The 27,226-nt window shown below is 34.9% G+C and overlaps 1 protein-coding gene across 3 annotated transcripts; it reads left to right on the plus strand.

Moving 5' to 3' along the window:
• Positions 1-11,835: 11,835 nt before the first annotated feature.
• Positions 11,836-13,882, plus strand: LOC149156146 (C4-beta,C20-epoxidase-like). Of its 3 annotated transcripts, none has more exons than XM_089441818.1 (3): positions 11,836-12,279; positions 12,503-12,833; positions 13,489-13,882. In XM_089441818.1, the coding sequence occupies exons 1-3, from the start codon at positions 11,897-11,899 to the stop codon at positions 13,735-13,737; spliced, it is 963 nt and encodes a 320-aa protein (XP_089297944.1). In that variant the 5' UTR covers positions 11,836-11,896; the 3' UTR covers positions 13,738-13,882. The 3 variants fall into 3 exon arrangements, with proteins under 3 accessions (XP_089297944.1, XP_089297946.1, XP_089297945.1); XM_089441820.1 differs by having other exon boundaries at positions 13,506-13,639; XM_089441819.1 differs by having other exon boundaries at positions 13,472-13,592.
• The last annotated feature ends 13,344 nt before the right edge of the window (positions 13,883-27,226 follow it).

Raw genomic sequence — 27,226 nt, forward strand, 5'->3', positions numbered from 1 at the left:
CAATGACAATCATAGTTCCATTCAGAACTAGAACTAGAATAGAACCTGTGTCCATCACCTCTCTTATCCAGAGTATCCAAGGGGCTTGAAATATCTGATTGTGTAATCCTTATCTGACCTATGCCCACCATGAGACCTACTTCCATATGCCCCATTAGTCTTATCCTCCTGCTCATGGCTGATCTGAAGTGGTACATGTCATTATCCTCTGCTTGAATGATTATGTCATTATCTGCCTTGCAACTCATGTTTTCCTTCAAAATTCTTAATGTGTCTGATAATTTAGAAGAATTCCCAACACCATGTTACTCATCTGATCCACAAGAAGAGTCTCATGAACTGTAGTCTACCATCTTGCTAGTCATCTTTGATCTCTTTCCTGCAAGTATACCATGTCAGCGAAAACCAAAACATAACATAATCACCATACCTTAGTATAGTTCAAGGGAGGATATCTCATCTACAATATCAACTGGATTAACATGGCACATGTATAATCATAATCACATCAACATATAATATTCGTTTAACCACTATCCAGTTATCAATGCATAACCATACCGACCACATACCATGACCTCATTAGAGGAAATTTCAGCTTAAAAGTGCCCATGAAATTTTCACGTAATTTCCATTTCATAATATGTAAACCAATCAAAATTGTTTAAATTTAAAAAGAGGTACATGTATATATTTGGGAGGGAAAAGAAGAATAACTACTTTTTTGAATTGTATTTTTGACTTATATCCTTACAGGTTTACTCAAATTTCAAGTGTAGACCCTCATTGGATGTAGAATTAAATTCAAAATACAACAAGTACCCATTATGAATACTTTTGAGAAGACCCACATTGATAAAAAAATGAAGATACATTATAAAAACGTGTTGAAACACATTTTTTTAATGTATCTCAATTTTTATCAATGTGGGTCTTCTCAAAAGTATGCCTAATGGGTACTCGTTGGATTTGGAATTTAATTCTACATCCAAATATTGTCTACAATTGAAATTTGAGTAAACCTATAAGGAAATAAGTCAAAAATAAAATTAAAAAAGTAGTTTTCTTCTTTTCCCTCCAAAGTTCATAACTCTTATTTTATTATTTTCCTTAGGAGGCCATGTTTAGGCTAAAATTTCCTCTAATTCATGCATGAAAACTACAACCATATCAATGTATGCATAACAATATATAAGCACTAACATGCATAACTAATGCATAACCGACATAAGCTCATGACAACCACACCTAACAACACACCAACCACTTTCACATGGTGACATTACTGCAACCATGATCACCACCATGCATACACAACAAGTACATAGACCACAAGAATAGAGAACACATATATGTAACTGACATGAATGCATGACCAGAACACTGCCTATCTAGTCCAAGTGGTGAACCATGCTTTGATACCACTCTGTAACACCCTCCTCCCACATTTACCCAAGCTACCCAATCTACTGGGGTAAACATGTGATGAGAGGCTACTATGATGTGATTCGAATCCCCATGTACAATTCCCCATAGAAAGGGAAAGCTAGCGACTGTGGACTTTTTCAACGAGTCTTGTGCCAGTGATGCCAAATTTTGTGCCACTTTTTTAGGTTCATGACTCAAGCCATTTCCAGAGCTTCATGAAAACTTCAAAAATGATTCCTAATCTCTAGGGTTTACCATACATCTTGCCATACAACGGTCAAGGATTCTTAGGCCTAATCAAGACCTCACCCTCCAGGATTTACCGTATATCATGCCATTCACCAGCCAAGGATTCCTAAGCCTGATCAAGGGCACCCACCTCTAGGATTTATTTTATATCCCTCGATTCACCAGTCGAGGATTCCTAGGCCCACAGAGGTAACACAAAATCTAGATTTTTCGCAACCGACCAACTAGTTTGGGGGTTGCTAAGCCAAGGCTTTACCACAATCCACAATACAATTTAGGGATCACTGGGCCATGTGGTCTTTGTTTCATAGACAACCTCACTTAGTTTTGAATCCATTTGGAAATCCAGCTCAACCAAAACATGAGAACCCCATCATACCATGGCTATCTGGAAATGACAAGGCAAGGATGAAGAACATTGTCACACCTAGAAAAACCCATGCCAATGATAGAAGGAGAACCAAATACACACATGCATGTACCATGCATGCCAAATCCAGCAAGGAAATCACACGTGCAAATCAATACCTGCAAATAATCCCATTGTAGCTGCTTGATCCTACTCTGCCTTGCTTGATCTTTGCTTTCCTCCTTGCCTTATTTGTCCTACTTTTTCTTTCTTGATCTAATGCTTAAGTGCTCCAAGAAAACTCTAGGTGTCCAAGAGTGAGAGAGAGAGAGAGAGAATAGAGAGAGAGCTCCAAAATTGAACTGAAAAAAGGTACCAAATGATCCTTACAAGCCTTTTTATTAATAAGGCCTCCATTTTCTTCAATTTTCCATTGTTTTCCTTCATTTTCCTCCTTGCGTGCAACCCATGTCCTTTCACCTTCCTTTTCTCCTAATTTCCATTATTTTGATAAATAAAATGCCCATTACTACCACTTTGCCTTTCGAAATCCTTTTCCATTTCCTTTGCCCATTTCCTTAGCCATAATAAACTAAATGAACACCCACGCTAGGATGTTTTGCCAAAAATTCATCTTGGAATATGTGTCCCATGACTTTGGTTATTATTTTACCTCTATTAACTTTATTACATGTAATTTTCACCAGGGATGTTATAGTTCTCATGTGATGATGGTTTATGTGCTTGCGCTTTCATGTGTATTGTTGCTCATGGTTTATGGTTGACTATGTTTGGTTGTTGATGTTATATGTTGTTTATACATGTTGTTAATCGACGTATCATTAATTTTGAAAGAAAATGAAAACATTTGGTAATTTTTGATCCATCGATACAATATTGATTCACCATCCCCCCTCTCAGTATTGTTAAGCTCCCAATATTCTTTATTATAGCAGTAGAGGATCTCAACAATGGATTCAAAGCGGTAATTGAGGAAAATAAACTCAAATCACAATGGCTATTGCTTGATGATCTCCCTCTATCATACCAACAATTTGTGGATGATACTTTGGTTATGGGCATTCCAACTATACAACAAGCCAAATTATTTTATCAAATTTTTTACCTCTCTCTTGCCTCAAGTATATAAATAAAGAGATGTAAATCTTATATTTTTTCCCTTAATACACCTTTGGATGTGTAGAAACATATTTCAAAGATACTCAATTTTCAAATCAACAAATTTCCAACAAAATTCCATGGAGAACTTCTTGTGGATAGTTCCCTCAAACTCAATTTATTGGAGGATATCATGAATAAATTAAAAAAGAAGTTAACCAATTAGACCTTCGAATCACTAAACTTGACAAAAAGACTAGTCCTCCTCAAGTCAGTTCTACAGGTTTTTCCCATATATTTATGCTCTACTCTGATTTTTCCCTCCTCCATCCTTAAACAAGATCATCCCAGTAGTATTTCCTATGAGGAGGAGAAAAATTGGAATGGAAAATGGATTCTTTTAGAACTGTATAAGATTTTTAGACCAAAATTGAAGGGAGATTTGGGGCTAAGAGATGCTTCAACTTTAGCTATAGTTTTGGTAGCCAAGATCTGGTGGCGCTAGCTCCAAGAAGGTCAATATATTTGGAAATGTATCTAGATGAGAAAATATGCAGAGAAATTTCCTATTGGGAAGCTCATAAGATTTTCCTTCTCCCAAGCAGAATCCTCCATGTGGAATCTAGAAAAAATAGGAGTGCATTTATACACTAACACCACTTATGGGAAATTTGTGATGGATAGAAAACCATGCCATTGGGAGGAATCATGGAAGCACTACCCAAATTCCAAGACCAAAATTACTTAACAGATTTGTGGCTCCACATGACTTCCCAAGGCATTCAAAAATTGAAATACTATTAGGATGCCTCTAACTCAGATCAAACATGGAGACAATGATTAATTTTGAGGGAATATAACCCCAAGCCCAAGGAGGATAATTGGTCAAACATTTGGTGGTAGCTTCAACAAAGAGTCTTCCTGATAAAAAGGTTATCTGATAAAATGCAATGGGGTTATAGACCAGGAGATCCCTTTTCCATCTATTAATCTTAGAGCCTAGAAGTAGGTTTCAAAGTATTTCTAAAAGATTCCATCTAGAGCTACATCTACCAAATAAATCTATGGCTAAAATTTCCCATCTTTCTATGGTTCTTAGTTCAAGTTAAAACCTTAACTTGGAACAATATTTAGAAATGAAAGCGTATGGAACCCTCCCATTTTTGTTTATGCCTTCAAGAATTTTAAATGTGGAGAACCTCTGCAATAATTTCCTCTATTCCAATAATATGGAGCGATATAAAAGATAACATGAAGAGATAAGATTTTGATCTATCCAATATCCATCACACCATTAACAATTGGAGGGACTATGATTTTAATAATATTATCTTGTACTGCATATGGAATCTCCTTCTAGGTCTACTCCTTTGGACTATTTGGAAAGAGAGGAATTGTTACATATTCAAGAACCACTCACTCCCTCACGACTCTCTTTGGATCACAGTTCAAAAGAATGTAAAGGAAACAATTGCCACACACTCCTAGTAAGATCAAGACCAACAAGCCTCAGGTGAGGAGACCCTATTGCTTTAGAGTTGGATCCTTACTCCAAGAGTCATCATTTCCCCCTCCCTTTTCCTTGTTATAATTCCTATTCCATCCTCTCCCTAATTTTTTAAAGATCAAGTTTGATGGTGCTTCAAAATGTAACCTAAGTGAAGCAGGCTATAGAGGTATCTTCAAGGATCATTTGGGATCCCCTATTTACATTTATTTAGACTTTATGGGATATAACAATGACAACACAACATAATTGAAAGCCATGGAAGAGAGACTATTAATTTTCCTAGACTCAAGGCTACACCAAACTCATGCTGGCCCTGGATATTCTCAAAAACTTATAAACATGATTTGCAAGATCCTACATGGCACCCAAATCAAAAAAATATCTTGCAGTTGGAGACTTGAAAGCCTACTCATATGAGTAGTATCACTCTTTCTGTTTTGGTGATCATCCCTACTCATATCAAAAGAAATGGAATTAAAATTGTACATAAGTTAGCCAATCAGGTATGCATCTCATTAACTTTGCATATCTCCTCCTCATGTCCATCCTTTTAATAATCTCCCCTCAAGCAAGAATGTTGGACGATAGATAAGTAGGAAAAATCTATCTAAATGATCTCTTTCTATCTTATTCCTTCATGTTCTTTGTCTGTATCTCTCAATCTGTGATTGCCTTATGGGGCCCAAATTTTAGTGTTTGGTTTTTAGTTTTTATATCGACAAGAATAAATATGTCCTTTTCTCTTTTGAAAAGGATGAGATTCTGATTCTGGTATGGTTTTCCTAGTGATAGAATAACCCAAAAATCCATGGCTTAATATGCAGCTCATGTTTTCAAGCAATATAAAATATTAACCCCACCAAAAAAACATTACATTTCAAAACTTCACGTTTAAGTTGAGTTAATAACCATAAAGAATTAATATTTATATTAAACTATTTTTCGTAAATATCTATCTATCTCTCTATAATCAATTTTCATTCTGCATATTTCACTAGAAAAGTTTATAAATAAATTATAAAACATGTTAAAGAAAAATGCCATATGGTATGTATTACTATTATTTTAATAGAATTAAATCTATCTATATATATATATATATATATATATAGAGAGAGAGAGAGAGAGAGAGAGAGATAGATATATCCTAAAAAGGACTAGATGGAAAACAAATACTTCATGTTCCTTGTTTGACGACTACACACGGATTCCATGGGTTTGTTTTCTTAAAAACAAGTCAGAAGCTTTTGAAAATTTTATAATATTCAAGGAACTTGTTGAAAATGAAACCTATTTTCAAAATCAAATGCTTAAGATCATATATTGGAGAATAATTTACTTCAAATGAAATCAATGACTATAGTGAAGGACATGGAATAAGAAGAAATTTCTCAACAACTACAACTCCTCAACGAAATGGAGTGGTTGAATGAAAGACCTATTTTCTACAATTTAACCACGTAACTTTCAGGATGCTAGAAATTATGAAAATTAGATCAAGGCCATGGAAGAAGAACTAAATCAAACTGAGAAGAATGAGACATGGGAACTTGTTCCAAGGCCCAAGAATAAAAATGTGATTCGTACAAAATGGGTCTTTAGAAACAAACTAAATGGATGGAAAGGTGACAACAAACAAAGAAAAGCTAGTGTGAAAAGGATATGCCCAAGTTGAAGGGATAGACTTTGAAGAAAAGTTTGATCTAGTAGCCAAAATGGAAGCAATTAAAATGCTATTGGACTATCCATGCTCCAAAATAATAAACGTGTATGAGAAGGATGTGAAATTATCCTTTGTTAATGGGGAGTTAGAAGAAGAAGTCTACATAGAACATACAGAAGGATTCCTATTATTAAAATATGAAGACTATGTTTGTAGATTGAAGGAAGCCCTATATGGACTTAGCAAGCCCCTAGAGATTGGTAGTCAAGATTCGATAGGTATTTGTAACAACAAGGATTCATAAAAGGACAATGTAGAAAATAATATCTACATAAAAGAACATCAACACTCTATGATCATCATTGAAGTATACATTGATAACGTCATCTTTGGAAGTGAAGATTGAGCCGAGAGGCGCTTTACAACCTAGTATAGGTTAGATGTGTAGATGTAATTTACATCCCATATAAGTTAGATGCGTAGATGTAATGTAAGTATGTAAATAATTTTAAATATCGACCCAATTAAAAAATAAAAAAAGGTTAGATGTGTAGATGTAATGTAAGTATGTAAAAAAATTTAAATGTCCACCCAATTAAAGTGATATCACGGATCAGTGTGAACATTTAAATGTGGGCTCAAATAATACTAAAAAGTTAAAGTAATAAACAAGGAGTTAAAGTAATAAATAATAAACCTAGTCTTGAGGATGAGTGTAAACATCTAAATGTCCAATACCACATCAATCACAATATTTTATACCAATATGAAAATATTCTTAACCATGGATATTCACTTCCACTTTACCATGGATATTATTAACTTAGCAAATATGCTTTGTTACAATACCATGGGCCAATACCATGTCTTATCAATACCACATGCCCAAAAAACATAACTTATTTCACAATCAAAATATTTTATAACCATATGAAAATATTCTTAACCATCCAAATTCACCCCCACTTTATCATGGAAATTATTAAATTGTATATAGACTTTCTTACAATAATATGACTTATTAATACCACATGCCCAAAAAACATATTTCATAATAAAAATATTTTATAACAATATGACAAGATTCTTAACCATAGATATTGGCCCCCACTTTTTCCATTGATACTTGTGAATAGGCTTTGTTACAATACCATGTGCCAATACCATGGGTTATCAATACCACATGCCCAAAACTCATAACTTATTTCATAATCAAAATATTTTATAACAATATGACAAGATTATTAACCATAGATATTATTAACTTGTAAATAGGTTTTGTTACAATACCATGGCTTATCAATACCACATGTCCAAAAACCATAACTTATTTCACAATAAAAATATTTTAATTTAATTTAATTTAATAACATTTTTTTAATTGAATCTAAAAGGAAAAAATTACACCCACGGGGCTTTGGATTGAAGGTGATTGGGTGCACTATTAAGGCACTACTTGCGATAGGTCACTTGTTCAAATCCCCCATGGGTGCTTACCTACCAAAAAGATAGAAGGAAAAAGTTACAATTACTTTAGAGATATATCTAAACCTAAAAATATTCCCATAGAAATTAAATTAAGGCTTTAATAAAGAGAGTGAGAGTGCATGATTTTTTTAAGTATTTGTTTTTTTTTAGATACTTTCTTAAACATAATACAATGGGATCAAATTTAAGGGGGATGGGGTGAAAGAGAGAGGGAGGAAAGAACAAATACATAGAGAAATAGAGGTGGAGAGAGAGGGAGTGACAAGGGAGAGATGGAGAGAGAGTGAGTGGGAAAGGGGGTGGGGGAGACAAATAGGGGAAGAGAGATATGGAGGCACAAAGATGGAGGGGAGAGAGATATGGAGAGAGGGAGGGAGATAGTGACAAATTTGGAGAGAGAGAGAGAGAGAGAGAGAGAGAGAGAGGGGGGGGGGGAGGAGGGAGAGGAGACAATGATGGAGGGGAGACAGATAAGGAGAGAGGGAGGGAGATAATGAAAAATTGAAGGGAAGAGAGAGAGAGAGATGGGGGGAGAGATAGAGGGAGGTGGGAGAGAAAGGGAGAGAGAGGAAGGAAGAGAGAGATGATTCAAAAGAGAGAAGGAGAGAGAGTTGGAGGAGGAGAGAGAGGGAGGGAAGAAGAAAAACATAGAGGGAGAAAGGTGGACAAAGAGAGGAAGTGATAAGGGAGCAATGGAGAGAGAGTGAAAGAGGAGAGCAGGAGGGAAGAGAGAGAGATAGAGAGAGAGGGAGAGAGATGAAGAGATAGATATATATAGAGAGAGAATGTGTATGTTTGGGGGGTGAGATAGAGAGAGGGAATATGAAAGGGACACATAGATACAAATATAGATATTATATAGTATTATATAACCAACCTAGATACATCTTAACCCCATATCTATCAAGCGTTAAGAGGGATCAAATCTTTGAAGGTGCAATCCTTTCCTCATGTTTGTTTCGCACTCAAATAATAAGTTTTGACCTTGAGAGATTGGATCCCTCTCAGTGCTTGATAGATCCAAGGTTAAAATGGCTCTAGGTTGGTGATAGATTAAGTCAGAAATTTGTAAAATATATGCAACATGAACTTGAAATGTCTTTTCTTGGGGATTTCACTTTGTTTTTGGGACTCCATGTGTCTTAGCTAGATGGAGGCATTCTCATCACTCAAACCAAGTACATTGAATAAATGTTGAAGAAGTTCAAAATAGAAGACTGTAAACCTATGAGCACTCCAGTGGTCACTGGATACATGTTGAGAAAAGAGGATGAATCCAAGGAAGTGGATCAAAGACTATATAGATCAATGATTGGTAGCCAAATCTATGTGAAAACTTCAAGACCGGATGTAATGCAAGTAGTTGGAGAGGCTGCAAGATTTCAAGAAACATTGATGGAAACTCATGTTGTAGCAGTGAAAATGATATTCAAATATCTCAAAGGAACACTAGAATTTGGGTTGTGGTATCTGAAAGGAACTGACATTAGCATCTTACAAAAATGTTGATTGGGACATAGGAAGTACAAGTGGAGAAACTTTCTACTTGGGAGAATGTTTAGTATCATGGTTGAGTAAGAAGCAATCTTTAGTATCCTTATTTAAAGAAGAAGAATAATATATTGTTGCATCAACATGTTGTTCTTAGGTCCTTTGAATGAAGCAAACCTTGAAAGGAATACATGTAAAACATGATGAGCCAATTTCGATGCTTTGTGACAACACCAGTGCTATAAACATCTCCACGATTCGGTGATGCATTCCAAGACCAAGTATATTCGTATCAAGTTTCACTTTATAAAGGAGCAAGTCACAATAAAGGATATCAAACTAGAGTATGTTGGGATGAAGGAATAGATTGCAGACATCTTCACCAAACCACTTCCTGGAGAGACATTTGAGTATCTCAGATAGAAAATGGGAGTAATTTATGCTCCAAATTCATTTTGATAGTCTTCAACAAAGAAATACAAGGGGGGAGACACTAACTATGGGGAGTTACCCTTTGTCATTGACTATAGGGAGAACATGATCATAGGGGAGTATGATGGTTTCCATAAATGAAAAAGGAGGATATTGTTGAAAAAAATTGTCATTGACGTCAAAGTTTGTCTAATTAAAGGGAAAGTTACATATTCAAATATCACATTTTCAAATATTGTTTTTGGAATTTTGTTGCCCCATTTGGATACACTATCTTTGAATGAATTTTTATTCCATTTACCTATATTAAATGGAAGTATGACATATGTGATTGGAAAACTTATTCCAATACCTTTTCAATGGTATATGGAACTCCCTCTAACTCGTCATGGTTGAAGAGAAATGGTTTTTGGATTTTTTATACCCCATTTGGATACCCTACCTTTTGAATACATTTTTACTTTGTTTACCTAGCTCAAATGGAAACATAACATGTATGCTTGGAAATCTTATTTTGAGACCTTTCCAATGGTACATGACACTCCCTTTAACTCCTTAGGGTTGAGGAGAAATGGTTTTTCGAATATTCACTATACATTCTACCAGTTGCATAAGCTAGTCCAACCAGTGGACAAGTCAACCTATATATTGGGTAAGTTGACCCATTCTAGACCTTGAATGCACTATAAATAGGCACGAGAAAGAGCATTTCAAGTCATTTGCTTAAGAAAATTTGGATCTATTCACACAAGCCAAGAAAATAATGAATTCTAAGGTCCATACCATATGAACCAAAAGTGAAGAAGAGCTCATTTGGAAAGACTTTGTGGGGTAGGATTTTTGGCACATTTTTTAAAGGTTTATGGATTATTTTGGAAAGGTTGTTCGAATTATTTTAGAAGGATTTTTGGCACACTTTTTGAAGGTTTCCGTCTTGGTTTAGGGATTGTTGAGGCTAAGTTCTGTTGATATGGATGCCAAGTTCAAGGAGCATTTGTTGAGGGAAATTGTGTTGCTAAGAAGGTCATGTTTAGCAAACTAAGTGCTTGTCTGAAGGACAAAGGAGGGAGTAACTGCTATGAGGGTAGAATTTTTTTGAATAATACTAACTCTTGTATGTTGATAAATCAAGAAGTTGGTGCTTCCTTTCAATTGGTGTTGATAAACCAAGGAGTTGATGCTTTTGTTAATTGGTGCTAATAAACAAAAAAATTAGTATTTCCTTTCAAATAGTGCTAATAAATTTGAATGTACTATTTATATATATTAAGAAAATAATTCTATTATCTTCTCTTGCTCAAAACTTCCACCTAAAAATCTTTGTGCTTTATATATTTATGTACAAGTTTTCTAAATTAAAAATGGTTAATACTAATTTTTCCCTTGAATATCCCAACATCAAAAAAAATTAAAATCAATAAAATAACACAATAAAAAACAAATTTTATTAATGTAAATAGTCTTTCACAATTATGTTCTAGATATAAGCTTCTTATAATCAACACAATAACCCAAAAATATAAATTTACTGGTATGACACTCTTTCCCAATTATCTTCCACTTATCTTCAACGTGACTTTCCTAAAATCAATAAAATAGCGAAATAATTTGATTTTATAGTAAGGCACTCTTTCACAATTATCCTCAACCTAACAAAATCTTAATCAAATGATATCATAAGATAAATTAATAAAATACAAACATCCATTTTAAAAAACTACCACAATACACAAGTCATTTCCCTTCCTTTTTTTATATGGCATCCGTTTTACGAGGAGATGGAATTGACCGCAACTCTGAGAATGATATTTATAAAATCCCCACTTGATTTTATATTGATAATAATGTTATTTCTTTACTAATATTATTTATCGAAAGATAGGCATATGGATTTTTTTATTCCACCTTGGTATTTGTAAATAAATTATATATCCGATTGACAATGAAACATTATATATAAATTTGGACGAGTAGCTGGTGTGACTGTTTGAAATTTTGAATCGTCGTTGGATGAATAAAATAAAATAAGTCAAAATTTTGTACTACCAACCGGTACGCGGTATATTATATTAAACGGTAATAATTTAGTTACGCTAATGATCTATTTGTATAACAGAGCAATATATCCTTTGTTCAAATTAGCAGAGGAGTGCAACCCTATCCAGTGATGGCATCCTGTGATTTGCATCTCCCAGTCATCGATCTCAATCTCCTCCTTTCAAGTAAATCTGGAGGATGCAACGATGACCAACTGGAGCTTCAGAAACTGAGAGAGGCTTGCAGCGAATTGGGCTTCTTCCATATCGTCAACCATGGAATCGACCCAAATCTTATTCAAACACTGGACTCCATTTCTAGAGACATGTTTGCACTGCCCACTGATATCAAAGAAAAGGCCATATTCCCTATTTATTTTACTGGCTATGATCCATCCAAAATAGACCCTCTAGGAAAAGGTGATTCAATGCCTGAGAGCATGGTGTTCCCCAGTGCCCAAATTATTGATGAGATTTCTGCCAAGTTGTGGCCCGAAGGAAACCAGAAATCTAGGTATGTTTATGTTTTTCTCAGAAAATATTGTGATAGTGGTTGTGAAAAATTAAAATGTTTACGTATGAACTCACGCATATGCAGAGTAAGTGTTTTTCTATTTGATAGTTTTTATCATCTCTCATTGCAAGTTTTTAAGTTTGTGTCATTCATATTATAGTTAATTTTTTGGTCTTCGAATCATACAATATGGTTTATCCTAAGATATCATCATATCTTGCAGAGAAGCTATCCAAAAATACATGTCCGAAATGATAGATCTGTCACATAAAATGTTGAAACTCATTATGTACAGTTTGGGTGTGGACGTGGGTAAACACTTCGGATCAGTCCCCTTTCAAAAGTATCTACGCATGAATTTGTATCATAACCAAAACGCAGCAGCAGGATCTCATAGTGAGATTTTCTACAAAGCTCATACAGATCTGGCCTGCCTTACCATTCTCTACCAGGATGATGTAGGTGGCCTCCAGATCCGAACAAAGGAAGGACAATGGGTTGATACCCAGCCCATTCCTGGATCATTTGTTGTTAACATCGGTGACTCTTTACAGGTGAACAATCAAATTATTTTGGGTTCCATTAGCTGTGTGTTAGGGAATTTATCTTTTGGGTAGTTGAAAAACATTAGAGAAATGAATGTTTTAGGGTTGTGTGAGATTAAAAGTGTTGTTTTAGAAGTAATTGTTTTGTAGTGTATGAGTTGTAATTGAATCGTAATCATTAGGTGTTGTGTCTATAGAATTAATAGATCTTATTATATATAATAAGACATATTATGTATTTGGTAGGAGAAGTAGTAAGTCTGAGCCTGATTTAATAAAAGAGTTGTTTTTCCATGTGTATGACCTCTAGTTCAGTCATAGTCATTATCTACGGAGACTTGTTGTGACTATCCAGTCAAGGTTGTTTTTATTGTTGATTCGCTAAATATTCCGCAATCAGATCGACATGCGCTTATGTTTATCAATCAAATAAACACAAATAAACACAAAATATTCAGCTAATCAACAATCTAGATAATCTCAGAGTCAAAAGTCAATAGATCCATCACTAGACATATTATGATATAATAAGACCTATTATGATGTATTTGGTGGGAGCTAGCCTGAGCCTGATCTAATAAAAGAGTTCTCTTGTTTTTCCCTTTTTTTCATTTCTTTAAAGACTAAGATTGATTTAAGTCGTTAAGGTAAATGTGAATGACAGATGTGGAGTAATGACAGATACCGTAGCTCAGAGCACCGAGTGGTTCATGGCGGATCGAAAAGAACCAGGTTGTCTATAGCTTTCTTTTTGTTATTTTCGGACGAAGCAGAAATTATTGCTCCCCCAGAACTGATCAGCGAGGAGCATCCCCAACTATACAGAGCAGTTACAACTCAAGATCTGAAGTTGCATGCCATGCAAGTTGGCCCAAGTTTGGGCGGATCGCTGGCTGACCTTCGCTTATTGTGAACTGCTTAATTAAGCGTTCGAATTTCACTATACAATGATGTTACTGGTGTCTTTATGTAAGCATTGGAATTCTGGTTTAATAATTTAATAAATTAATAATGACAGTAAACGCTCTTGTTTCATCTTTCCTCCTGAACTGCGCATTAAGCGATTGAATTTCGGTATACAATGATGTTATAGGCATTGGATTTCTGGTTTAATAGTTTACTAATTCAATAATGAAAGTAAACGCTCTTGTTTCATCTTTCCTCCTGTACTTTCATTTTCTTTTATGTTATTCAATAATATTTAAAACTTCTCATTTATCTTTTATTAATTCTTTAATATTTAAGTATATAAATGTTTAATTAAATTAGATGTGATATTTGATAATAAATATATATTTTTAAAAATAATTAAATATTAAAAACAAAATATATCTATTCATGAAAAAAATAATAATTTAGAAATCTTAATTGGAAAAATTGAAGTAAAAGTTAAATAACAATTAAATCGAATTTATTCATAAAAATGAACTGAGTAAATTTTATCTCAAGGTGATTTTTAGACTATGTTGCACTCGGAGGATGTCACATATCCCACAAGTAATTATCCGAAACTCAACTCCTAAATTCATCAATAACCATTAGATATAACATTCATTAATACATTAAGTAAATTGCAGTAAAAGACAATAAGTTGCATAACCATTAACCACCACCGTGGTAGTGTAATAACATAAACTATCTCATGAATTCTTGCATCCATTTCATCATTTCCATAACCATATTAATTAATCTCATAATTGGACTTTATGATCATGCCATGAAATAAAGAACCATCAACATTAACGATTCAATGTCATCCAACTGACACAAAAGGCAATCACATCAATCACACCATTGAACACTGATATACCCTGGAAACCCCGTAGGGTGAAAACCAGCAAACATTTAATCTTATTATTGAACGCTCGTGAGGGCTTTCACCCATCACTCAATGGCCTATAAGGGATTCCATCCCTTAACCATTGTCATAAAATCTTTACAATGAATTATCATTAAGCTGTCACATAACTAGCTAAAAGCTAATACAGTTTTCATGTAATCTTTTATTTACATACCGCCACATACAATATTCCTTGTGGCATGATTGTTCTAGCAATGTGTGTTCCTGCAACTCGAACTCATCTGCATGGACCCTTGATCCTCTTCCTGCCACAACCTTAAACATCACCTTTCTGTGGCACCATTCGCCATCGTTTTCCTGTCAATGTTGTTGACAACAAGCTTGGGCAAGAAGATTAGATACCATATTAAAGAATCAATAAACAATGTCTGAAAGAGATTCTTTAGCATCCACTCATATGCGTAAGCAAGCATGACTTACTATTTAACTAGCATATATACCCAAATAATACTGTTTGACCTCCACAATGTTTACTAATGTATAACTCTTTTTAAGAGTTCTAACTCATTAGCTCATGTAAAACCGAGAAAAGAATCAAAACCAGATTCCTATTTTCCAAGATAAATCTTCATAAATAACAGCAAAAGAGTGAATAAACATGGTCGTTCTTGTATATTAAACTGCATTCTAAAACCAAGTCGGAAATTAATACTCGTACACGAGTATTCCCATGGTCTTGCAAACAGAACTATAACAACATAAATACATGAATAGCTTCATGCATGTAATACATATTCAAAACATTGAAGGTTAACTAGATTCTTAAAGCATTTAACACAAGATTCACATGTAATTTTCTAGAAGAAAACTACATATACTTAGCTTTTATGTCCACACGTTTATTCCACGTTCTTCAGGAACTGGTCGCCATAGCGCATACTGAGGTCCTGTTCCACCATCTTGTTTTTGAGTAGTTGAGCTCTGAGAAGGATCTTGATAGCCACAACCTCGCCAATATCCACATTTTTAGCAAACTTGACCTTGGAAAAGTTGCCCTCACCAAGGGTGTGTCCCAACTCATACTTGCCTAGACGAGTTCTTGCGCTCCGCAAGCTCATTCCCTCCTCTCAAAACACAGACACACAATGCAAAGAAGAAAAAACAAGCTTGCTTGCGACTGGAATAATGGTCTCAGGATGTACACACTCAGAGGACAGGGTAACCTCGCCTGTGGATCTATGTACGCTTGCGATTACAGGGCTGCTAGACCTATGACTGCACAACTGCATTCATTTTTCTAACAGTTGAAACCGAAAAGAGCAAAAGAAACTGCAGCAACTGCCTCACCTTCTCAGCGATTCCTCAGGCTTCAAATCCAAATACACGCAAAAGATAACTTTAACTGCCAACATATTTTCTGGGTGTTCTTGTGCCTTCAATCAAGGGATACATATAATGATTTCAGAGAATTCATAACCTAAATTCAGAATACGAATTTTTTACTTGCAAATGAAAGATCCGAAATACATCCACCTCCTCTGTCGACTCCCTGCTCCCAAATGGGAAACCTTAACACAAGGCAGCAACACCAGACTTTCTCTAAACGGAAGTCAAATTTTGTTTCCTATGCACCGCCCTCTGTACACAATCGAATAGTTCCGCTGTCGAACCTCTCCATAACCTTGTAACGACACTCATCTCTTTGTTGCCGTGGAGACTCTAGCTGATTACACATTGCCCACCATGTTTTGCATTTCTCAAATCTCCGGAAGACCTGATCAACAAATTGAGAAATCTCTGCCGACCCCAAAAAATGGCGTTGAAGTCATTCGGTGCTTCCAAAAAAAGAACAAAACGTATTAACAGATAAAACATTTCCCTTATCAGAATGTTTCCCCGAAACTGTAAGCCTCCTCCTATCCCATTCGTTTTCTCCTTTTGTTCCGAATACCAAGAATCAGTTCCAAATCCAAGAATCAATTCCGAATACTAACTGTTAACTATTCATAACTGATAATTTACGTTGAGTTACTACGGACCTTCAGTTACAACCAACCCGTAAATGTTTCATAACGGTTTATTATGACGAGTTATTACGGTAGGGATGTTACATACTCCCCCCCTTAACAGGAACACCGTCCTCGGTGTTCATCTTTCATTGAGAACTTGAGATTTTACTCATGGTATTACCATCCAAACACACAAAATAGTAATGATATAATCATAAGAAAGATCATTAGTTATAAGCATCAATAGTCATAAGCTTTCATAATTGCAAAAATATGCAAGTCCTAATTGCCACCACTTGGCCCTTATTCAAATTCAAAAACCAAACTCTATATCAACTTACCATTACTTACCATCTATTCTTGAAAACCATGAATACTTTCATGTAAGCATTTTAATAGTGGTTGGGCAACTCTTAATTTTTCCATGTTAAGTAATTCCTGTAATATATGACTAACAAATTCAATCGCATTAGTCACTATATTTTGAGTCAAATGAAATACTTTTGACTAGCAATCAATTGTGCAGTGTTAGATGATTTCTAAATCACAGTACTTTTACAAGTACTTAAAGAGCACTAATACTAATCATCAAATGATAAATCACTGTTCCACGTGCATACTGAACGAATTCTCACTAAAGACATCCGCAAAGTACTTCTAGAAGTACCAAAAGAGCACCTAGCTCTCTAATCATCAAAACAGTCAATCACTGCATCATTTGAAAATGGTCTTAGCCCCTACTAAGACGTTTACAAGATTAATAATATGATAAAGGAATTAAAATTTCCAATAACTCCTTATTGAGTACTAAATTCATTTCCTGTTAAACGTGCATAACATATTTTACACAACTATATATAGAATTCATCTTTAACATATCATATAGCTGATTCGTCAATTTCTTTAGCTATAAGAACCATAAAAGCTAAAGAATTTCCCAACCCATGGGAACTGGTTTCTGCAACCTGATTGAGTCATTTTCACATCTAGACAGTTTCTTTGATAGAGACCTTACCAGGTCTAACATGGAATTCCACTGGCCAACCAGCTCAAGAATTCCAATGTCCACATAAAATCTTTTCCCTCATTGAGATAATTTATCTCTAGGGAGAGGAAATCCGGGCAGACAAGTACCATCAACCCCTCCGGGCAAGTATCTGCCATCAACCCAAATCCGGGCAGACAAGTACCATCAACCCCTCCGGGCAGGTAACTGTCATTAACCCAAGGCATTCTAGCCCTTCACAATCCGGGCAGACAAGTACCATCAACCCCTCCGGGCAGGTAACTGCCATCAACCCAAGGCATATCCAGGCAGACAAGTACCATCAACCCCTCCGGGAAGGTAATTGCCATCAACCCAACTATCTGCAACTGTCTGGCATGTTAAATTTCTCTTTTATTACTCTTTCTCAAAGTAATTTATGCAATGAACCATATGAACATTATCATTAACAAAATAAACATGCATGTACACCATGCATTTACACTTATCCCTCATCATGGGTCCACAACATCTAGATTGATTGGAAACATATCTATCATACATGTTGTATGCATGCAAATTTCCCAAATGACATAATTCATGCATATCATATAACATCATAATTTCTCATTTATAATTTCAATTCACATTGCAACAATTTACGTGACGAGTTTCCTTGTTGCCATTAAGCTACCACTACTTAATCCCATCAGCAACTTTAGTTATAAATATGCATCAGTTAACACGTATTCAATTTCCAAGAATTTTCATGCATACAATATTGTCATGTATAAAAGCATATGCAAATATTCATCAATGTATAAATGTCAACAACAGTTGAGTTAATAATCTAAACGTTTTCAATTTTGCCATAGTCTGCTGTCTTAATCCAAATCATCAGTTGTCTTAATCCAAATCGTCATTAATGGAGTATTATCTTATGTTTACTATGGCTAGCTTTGGTCATGCATCGTTAATATAATTAAACATAATCTCTCTAACATACAAAGAACATAACTCTATATCACAATGACTAATCTTTGTGCATACCATTGCTTATCATATAAGCCCTTCACTAGAATACTACCATCATTTCATACAACAAACTACATACCTCTTTCTTAAAGGAAGTCATTTTAACCTCATTCTTCTATCTTCCCTTTCAGGGAATTATTAAAGATATCCATCTTTATGCATAAAAATCAAGATACAAAACAAGATTTACTTATCCATCCAAAATCAAGAAATCACACAACTCATCTATCAAGACAATCTCTTCAAAAGATTATTGTCTTCAAGAAAGTTAACATGATCACTTCCTCTATGTACACACAGAGTCATAATTCCAAAGTCACAATAGCTACCATTATGCAACATGTCTTTTCCTAACACAATTACTTTACTTCATTGCACATAGTTCTTTCCATGAAACAAGTAAGGATTTTGTTTCTTGTATGAACACTATTCTAGTGTGCCTTTAAAGGAAAGAACCTATATTTTTATTTTCAAGAAAACTCTCATAAAATCTATTATCTTCATAAATGAAGTATGCACACTCTTAGAATGAAACTATATTTATGTATATATGTAATATACTCTTTCTTCAAAAAAGTTAGAAATGAATATCTATGTGCCTAGAAGCACATCTTTAGCTATCTTTATCATGCATGTAATGCATAATCATTTCACTAGAACTTAGAAACTAACTAGAATCATAATGCAATTAGCATGTATATATTTTCCACGAAACTTTTATCAAATGAAAATACATATTTTAATTCAAGAAAACTTGGCCACCTTTCATGCTATGTCCTCAGGACGTTTATATGCCTCATCTTCTTTTCTCAAGAAGGTACTTTGGCTATATTTAGCAAGGATTTTGTTCCAAGAAAAATGACAAGAGACAAACATTTCTCACACAAGACTCACATGTAGTCCTTCTAGGAGGAACTACCTATTTTCTTTACTAAGAAAAGCATATAAAATAATCAATCTTTTACTGCAAGTATTATCATATTTTCTCTACCAAGAAAACATATAAACAATCAATCTTTACTGTAGAAATCAACCCCATGATATTTCCAACTATTTAATAAAACACAACTGATTAGTCTCTATAAAGAATAGAGTTACTTATCTTTTCCTTGGTTCAACATGTGTAACTAACAAATTGAACCACCCTTACCGGAAGCAATTGCTCTACTTATGCAATTAGAAGCATAATCTCCTAAGTGTCACACATGCACCAGAGTTACCACTTGATGCTAGATGCAACAACTATCATAACACTACTATGTGACCTTTTCAGAATAATGACTTCAAGGAGACATTACGAAAATCATTAACATCAACACACTATAGTTATCATTTTCCAACTCCTTAAGCATGGTCAAGGGAATACTCACATGCACATCGAGCGCTATCTAGTCATCCCCAGACTTAGAGTCTTCTGCAAGATTTTGACACTCAAAGCTTGCTCTATCTGGTCATCACCAGACTTAGCAATTCTTTTTCCCATCTCCGTCTGTCCCTACAGCACAGTCTTCTTCCTTCTCCTTGCTTCCATTTCCTTTGGAAGCATCTATAGTTGGGGAAGGTAGTTATAGTTTATTGACAACTGTATTAACACAGGTAGTCTATTTATGAATAATTATCACATGTAATTATACCATGAATGGGTCCTAGAAATGTTACTCACTGCACATGCCTCTACAATTAACTTCACACTGGAATGCAACATGCATAAGAAATCCATCATTCCCATAGTAGAGATAAATTCAACCATCATTAAATCGAGGCTCCAATGGTTTTTATCTCCCAACAAGTAATGATTAACATAAGCACATACCATGCTAATGGATTTCAATTAATTAGAGGGTAACATCATTAAATCTATTAAGACATAAGAATATACTATTCATCATGCATTCTCATGGTGAATAAAATTAAGAATTCTTCTCATAAACAACGGGAACTATAGCACAGAGAGAGTAAGAATCTTTATACACACATTCCATGCATGTGACATCAGTCAACATTCACTTGTTTACGAATTGTAATAATCTTAAGTCCAATTCAATTAATGCATATAAGTTCTATGGGTTAGTCATACAACACTAACCAATCTCAACTACCAATCGTCTTCATGCATCCATGACAAGACCGAATCAAAAGTTAGTTATTACAATCAAGTCTCACTACTTGCCTCATTGTTTACTTTCAAGTCTAAGGGGTGCTTACAATATTTTTTTTTTTTAAAGACACTATATCATCATATCCAAGGACATTCCCCATACTCTACATTTATGCATTGACTCATTAAAATTAGTTCATTGTAACTTCAATCATGTTCATTACATGCATCATTGTTATTTCCATATTTGCAAATCAGAACTTGGTAGTTGATTGTTACTTCCCTCAATAATGAGTGTTCAATTTTGTTCTTAAGTGTGACAAAAGTTTCATTGTCTTTTATCCGCATCAGGAATCCAATGTTATGAACGTAGTTATGCAACAACTTTATTACTTACTACTCAAAGCAGTTATAAACATGAATCACACATACCATGCCGAAAGTAGTGTACTACATAAATCAATATGCGAATGATTGACTCATACATGAGTTAATGCCCACTAATGACGTACCTCAATTTCTTTTCCTCTTACCAATTCCCAAAGGCGCCAGTACTGCAACCTTTAGCTCTGATACCACTTGTCACATATCCCACAAGTAATTATCCGAAACTCAACTCCTAAATTCATCAATAACCATTAGATATAACATTCATTAATACATTAAGTAAATTGCAGTAAAAGACAATAAGTTGCATAACCATTAACCACCACTGTGGTAGTGTAATAACATAAACTATCTCATGAATTCTTGCATCCATTTCATGATTTCCATAACCATATTAATTAATATCATACTTGGACTTTATTATCATGCCATCAAATAAAGAACCATCAACATCAATGATTCAACTTCATCCAACTGACACAAAAGGAAATCACATCAATCACACCATTGAGCACTAATATACCCTGGAAACCCCGTAGGGTGAAAACCAATAAACGTTTAATCTTATTATTAAACGCTCGTGAGGGTTTTCACCCCTCACTCAATGGCTTATAAGGGATTCCATCCCTTAACCATTGTCATAAAATCGTTACAATGAATTATCATTAAGTTGTCATATAACTAGCTAAAGGCTAATACAGTTCTCATGTAATCTTTCACTTACATACCGCCACATACAATATTCCTTGTGGCATGATTGTTCTAGCAATGTATGTTCCTGCAACTCGAACTCATCTGCATGGACCCTTGATCCTCTTCCTGCCACAACCTTAAACATCACTTTTCGTTGGCACCAACCGCCATCGTTTCCTGTCAATGCTGTTGACAACAAGCTTGGGCAACAAGATTAGATACCATATTAAAGAATCAATAAACAATGTCTGAAAGAGATTCTTTAGCATCCACTCATATGCGTAAGCAAGCATGACTTACTATTTAACTAGCATATATACCCACAATGTTTACTAATGTATAACTCTTTTCAAGAGAGTTCCAACTCATTAGCTCATGTAAAACCGAGAAAAGAATCAAAACCAGATTCCTATTTTCCAAGATAAATCTTCGTAAATAGCAGCAAAAGAGTGAATAAACATGGTCGTTCTTGTATATTAAACTGCATTCTAAAACCAAGTCGGAAATTAATACTCGTACACGAGTATTCCCATGGTCTTGCAAACAGAACTATAACAACATAAATACATGAATAGCTTCATGCATGTAATACATATTCAAAACATCGAAGGTTAACTAGATTCTTAAAGCATTTAACACAAGATTCACATGTAATTTTCTAGAAGAAAACTACATATACTTAGCTTTTATGTCCACATGTTTATTCCACGTTCTTCAGGAACTGGTCGCCATAGCGCATGCTGAGGTCCTGTTCCACCATCTTTTTTTTGAGTAGTTGAGCTCTGAGAAGGATCTTGATAGCCACAACCTCGCCAGTATCCACATTTTTAGCAAACTTGACCTTGGAAAAGTTTCCCTCACCAAGGGTGTGTCCCAACTCATACTTGCCTAGACGAGTTCTTGCGCTCCGCAAGCTCATTCCCTCCTCTCAAAACACAGACACACAATGCAAAGAAGAAAAAACAAGCTTGCTTGCGACTGGAATAATGGTCTCAGGATGTACACACTCAGAGGACAGGGTAACCTCGCCTGTGGATCTTTGTCCCTGCCTCTCACTATTCTAACGCTTGCGATTACAGGGCTGCCAGACCTGTGACTTCACAACTGCATTCATTTTGCTAACAGTTGAAACCGAAAAGAGCAAAAGAAACTGCAGCAACTGCCTCACCTTCTCAGCGATTCCTCAGGCTTCAAATCCAAATACACGCAAAAGATAACTTTAACTGCCAACATATTTTCTGGGTGTTCTTGCGCCTTCAGTCAAGGGATACATATAATGATTTCAGGGAATTTGTAACCTAAATTCAGAATACGAATTTTTTACTTGCAAATGAAAGATCCGAAATACATCCACCTCCTCTGCCGACTCCCTGCTCCCAAATGGGAAACCTTAACACAAGGCAGCAACACCAGACTTTCTCTAAACGAAAGTCAAATTTTGTTTCCTATGCACCGCCCTCTGTACGCAATCGAATAGTTCCACTGTCGAACCTCTCCAGAACCTTGTAACGACACTCATCTCTTTGTTGCCGTGGAGACTCCAGCTGATTACACATTGCCCACCATGTTTTGCATATCTCAAATCTCCGGAAGACCTGATCAACAAATTGAGAAATCTCTGTCGACTCCAAAAAATGGCGTTGAAGTCATTCAGTGCTTCCAAAAAAAGAACAAAACGTATTAACAGATAAAACATTTCCCTTATCAGAATGTTTCCCCGAAACTGTAAGCCTCCTCCTATCCCATTCGTTTTCTCCTTTTGTTCTGAATACCAAGAATCAGTTCCGAATCCAAGAATCAGTTCTGAATCCAAGAATCAGTTCCGAATACTAACTGTTAACTATTCATAACTGATAATTTATGTTGAGTTACTACGGACCTTCAGTTACAACCAACTCGTAAATGTTTCATAACGGTTTACTATGACCAGTTATTACGGTAGGGATGTTACAGAGGAGGGACGAGTTTTCGGGACACGTAAAACTTACTCTCAAGCTTTTAGGGGATGACAAGTTGGGAAAATGGTAACTAATTTTATATCTATTAAAAAATTAAAATTAAAATAAAATTTAGTAATTAGTATAAATATGAATGATAAATTACGAGTTTAGATCTATTTTAACTCTTGTTCTATGTTGAGACATCAAATCTCTTAATGTGTAAACTGTAAGAATTTAGCACAGAAAAAAACTTAAATAAACACACACATCGTAAAACATGAGACAACAAATTTAACGTGGTTCACCCAACCAATCTGGGCTACATTCACCAAACAGAGGTATCAATAATCTTATTACTCAGCAGGTGATTACAACAGTAGTTTTGCAATTTGGAATTCCTCTTCCTGACACCTTCTCATCTCACATTAATTTTGCCTCTACAAGCATACAATTTATAGATGTAGAAGAAACTAAATAATAAATGCTATCACAACAAAATATGATAGAAAATCTCCACTTGCTGATTTGATGCCACCAGTTATGTAAGAAGCCACTATTGTTGGCATTATCCAAAAGATTTTTGCCAAAAACAATATGCAAAATCTCAACAATCTCCACCTTGACAACAATTACCCTAATACCCCGTTCGTTTATTATATTTTATTTTCTTTGCAAGCCAAGAGAAGCCAAACACCATCGTAGCTTCTCTAATAAAATTGGTTTCGTGAACATGTCTGCACAGTTTTCCTTTCTATGCACTTTTTCAAGAGAGACTCCTCGTTCAGTGATAACCTGTCTTACAAAATGGTTATAGGTATATGCTTTGATTTACTATGATATGCCGGATTTTTAGCCAAATGAATTACACTTTGACTATCACAAAATAACTTTATGTTGTCTTGCAACCTATCAAACTCACCAAACAAACCTTTCAACCAAACCACCTCTTTGCAAGCATGTGAAGCAGCTATGTATTCTGCTTCAATAGTGGAAAAAGCAACAATGTTTTGTAGCTTTGAAATATAGCTAATAGCTCCACCTGCAAGAGTAAAGACATATCCTGACGTTGACCTTTTCTTATCCAAATCACCTGAAAAATCGGAATCAACATATCCGCAAACAAATTCACTACTTTTGTTATAAGTGATACAATAATCACTTGTGCCTCGCAAATACCGAAGCACCCATTTCATTGTTGACCAGTGTTCTTTTCCTGGATTTGCCATATACCTACTAACAACCCCAACTGCATGTGAAATATCTGGTCATGTACAAAGCATCGCATACATCAAACAACCTACTATATTGGCATATGGAATTTGAGAAATATATTCCTTTTCTTCATTTGTGTTAGGACATAAACTTGAAGAAAGCTTAAAATGGGAAGCTAAAGGGACTAAAATTGGCTTCATATTGTTCATACCAAACCTTAAGAGTATTTTCTCAATATACTTCTCTTGTGATAACCACAGCTTACCATTGCTCCTGTCTCTGAAAATCTCCATGCCCAAAATCTGTCTTGCTACTCCTAGATCTTTCATATCAAACGTCCTAGCTATCTGAGCCTTTAACCTGTTGATATCACTTATGCTTTTGCTTTATAAAAGCATATCATCAACATATAATACTAAGATAATGAACATGTCATTACTTAATTTCTTAAAGTAAACACAATGATCATATTCACTTCTTATATAATTTTGGCTCATCATGAAAGAATCAAATTTCTTGTACCATTGTCTCGGTGACTGCTTCAGACCATACAATGATTTCTTAAGCCTGTAGACAAATTTCTTATTGCGATTTTGAACAAAATCTTCAGGTTGTTCCATATAAATCTCTTCATCTAAATCTCCATGTAAGAATGCAGTCTTAACATCTAGTTGTTGCAATTCTAAATCAAGTAAAGCAACTAATGCTAAGACAATCCAAATTGAAACAATTTTAACAACTGGTGAAAATATCTCACGAAAGTCAATTCCTGCTTTCTGAGAAAAACCTTTCGCAACTAGCCTCGCTTTGTACCTGTCTTCTTTATCATCAACACGCCTTTTCAATTTGTAAACCCATTTTCATCCTACAATTTTTCTATCATTGGGAAGTTCTACGAGGTCCCATGTGGCATTCTTGTCTAATGCCTTCATTTATTCCTTCATAGCTTCTTTCCAATTTTCACTGTTAGAACCTTCTATAGCTTCCTGATAGCATAAAGGTTCATCATCATTAGTAGTTAAAGAAAATGAAGTAACATAATCATCATACTTTTTAGGAGGATGTCTGATTCTCATGGACCTTCTTAAGGATGTTTCTAGTTCTTCCACAATTTGCTGATTATTATCTATAGGAACTTCTTCATGATCTTCATCTGAAACTTGTTCAGCTTTACTATCATTAGTATCTGAACTGTTTTCAAACTAAATATTTTGAAACTTAGGTACATTTTTCTGTTTCAATTTAATATCTACATCTGGATTATCGAGTGAAGATTCATTGAATTTAACATCTCTGTTAATGATGATCTTGTGAGTAGTAGGATCCCACAACCTATATCCCTTGACCCCATCACCATATCCAACAAAGATATATATTTTTCATTTAGGATCTAATTTAGAACGTTGATGTTTCGAAATTAGAGCATATGCATCACAACCAAAAACTTTCAGTTTAGAATAACCACAAGCATGACCTTTCCATACCTCTTGAGGAATTTTGCATCCTATTGCAGTTGATGGTGATCGATTTATCAAATATCAAGCCGTAGATACTTCTTCTGTCCATAGTTCCTTCTGCAAATTTGCATTACTAAGCATACTTCTTGCTCTCTCTAAGAGAGTCCTGTTCATGCGTTCAACAACTCCATTTTGATGAGGAGTATAAGAAGTAGTTCTATGTCTTTCAATCCTAGCTTCCTTGCAATAGTTATCAAATTCCTTTGAAGTAAACTCACCACCATTGTCAGTTCTTAAACATTTAATCGTTCTTCCAGTGATGTTTTCTACTAAAGCTCTAAACTGGTTGAAGACTGTGAATACATCAGACTTTTTTTTTAACATATAGACCCATACTTTTCTAGAGAAATCATCTATAAACGATACAAAATATGATGATCCTCCATATGAGGTTGTAGGAGATGGACCCAAAACATCAGAATGGATATAATTAAGGATTCCCTTACTAGTATGTTTTCTAGTTTTAAATTTCTACTTGCCTTGTTTCCCATATATACAATGTTTGCAGAAATCTAACTTAAAACACTTTAAATAGGAAGTAACTTATGATCAGATAAAAATTTTAATCCTCTTTCGCTCATATGGCCCAACCGTTGATTCCATATTCGAATAGAATCATTGTCGTTTTCAAATACAATTGTAGCATGATCTAACTCTGTTCTTCCTTCTAACTGAAAAAGATTTCCAACCTTCTTTGATTTCATTACTAATAGGATTCCTTTATA

Source organism: Pinus tabuliformis, chromosome 9, assembly GCF_031772625.1.
Source record: "Pinus tabuliformis cultivar Carrire ecotype Pingquan chromosome 9, CPIR1, whole genome shotgun sequence".
Taxonomy (NCBI): Eukaryota; Viridiplantae; Streptophyta; class Pinopsida; order Pinales; family Pinaceae; genus Pinus; species Pinus tabuliformis.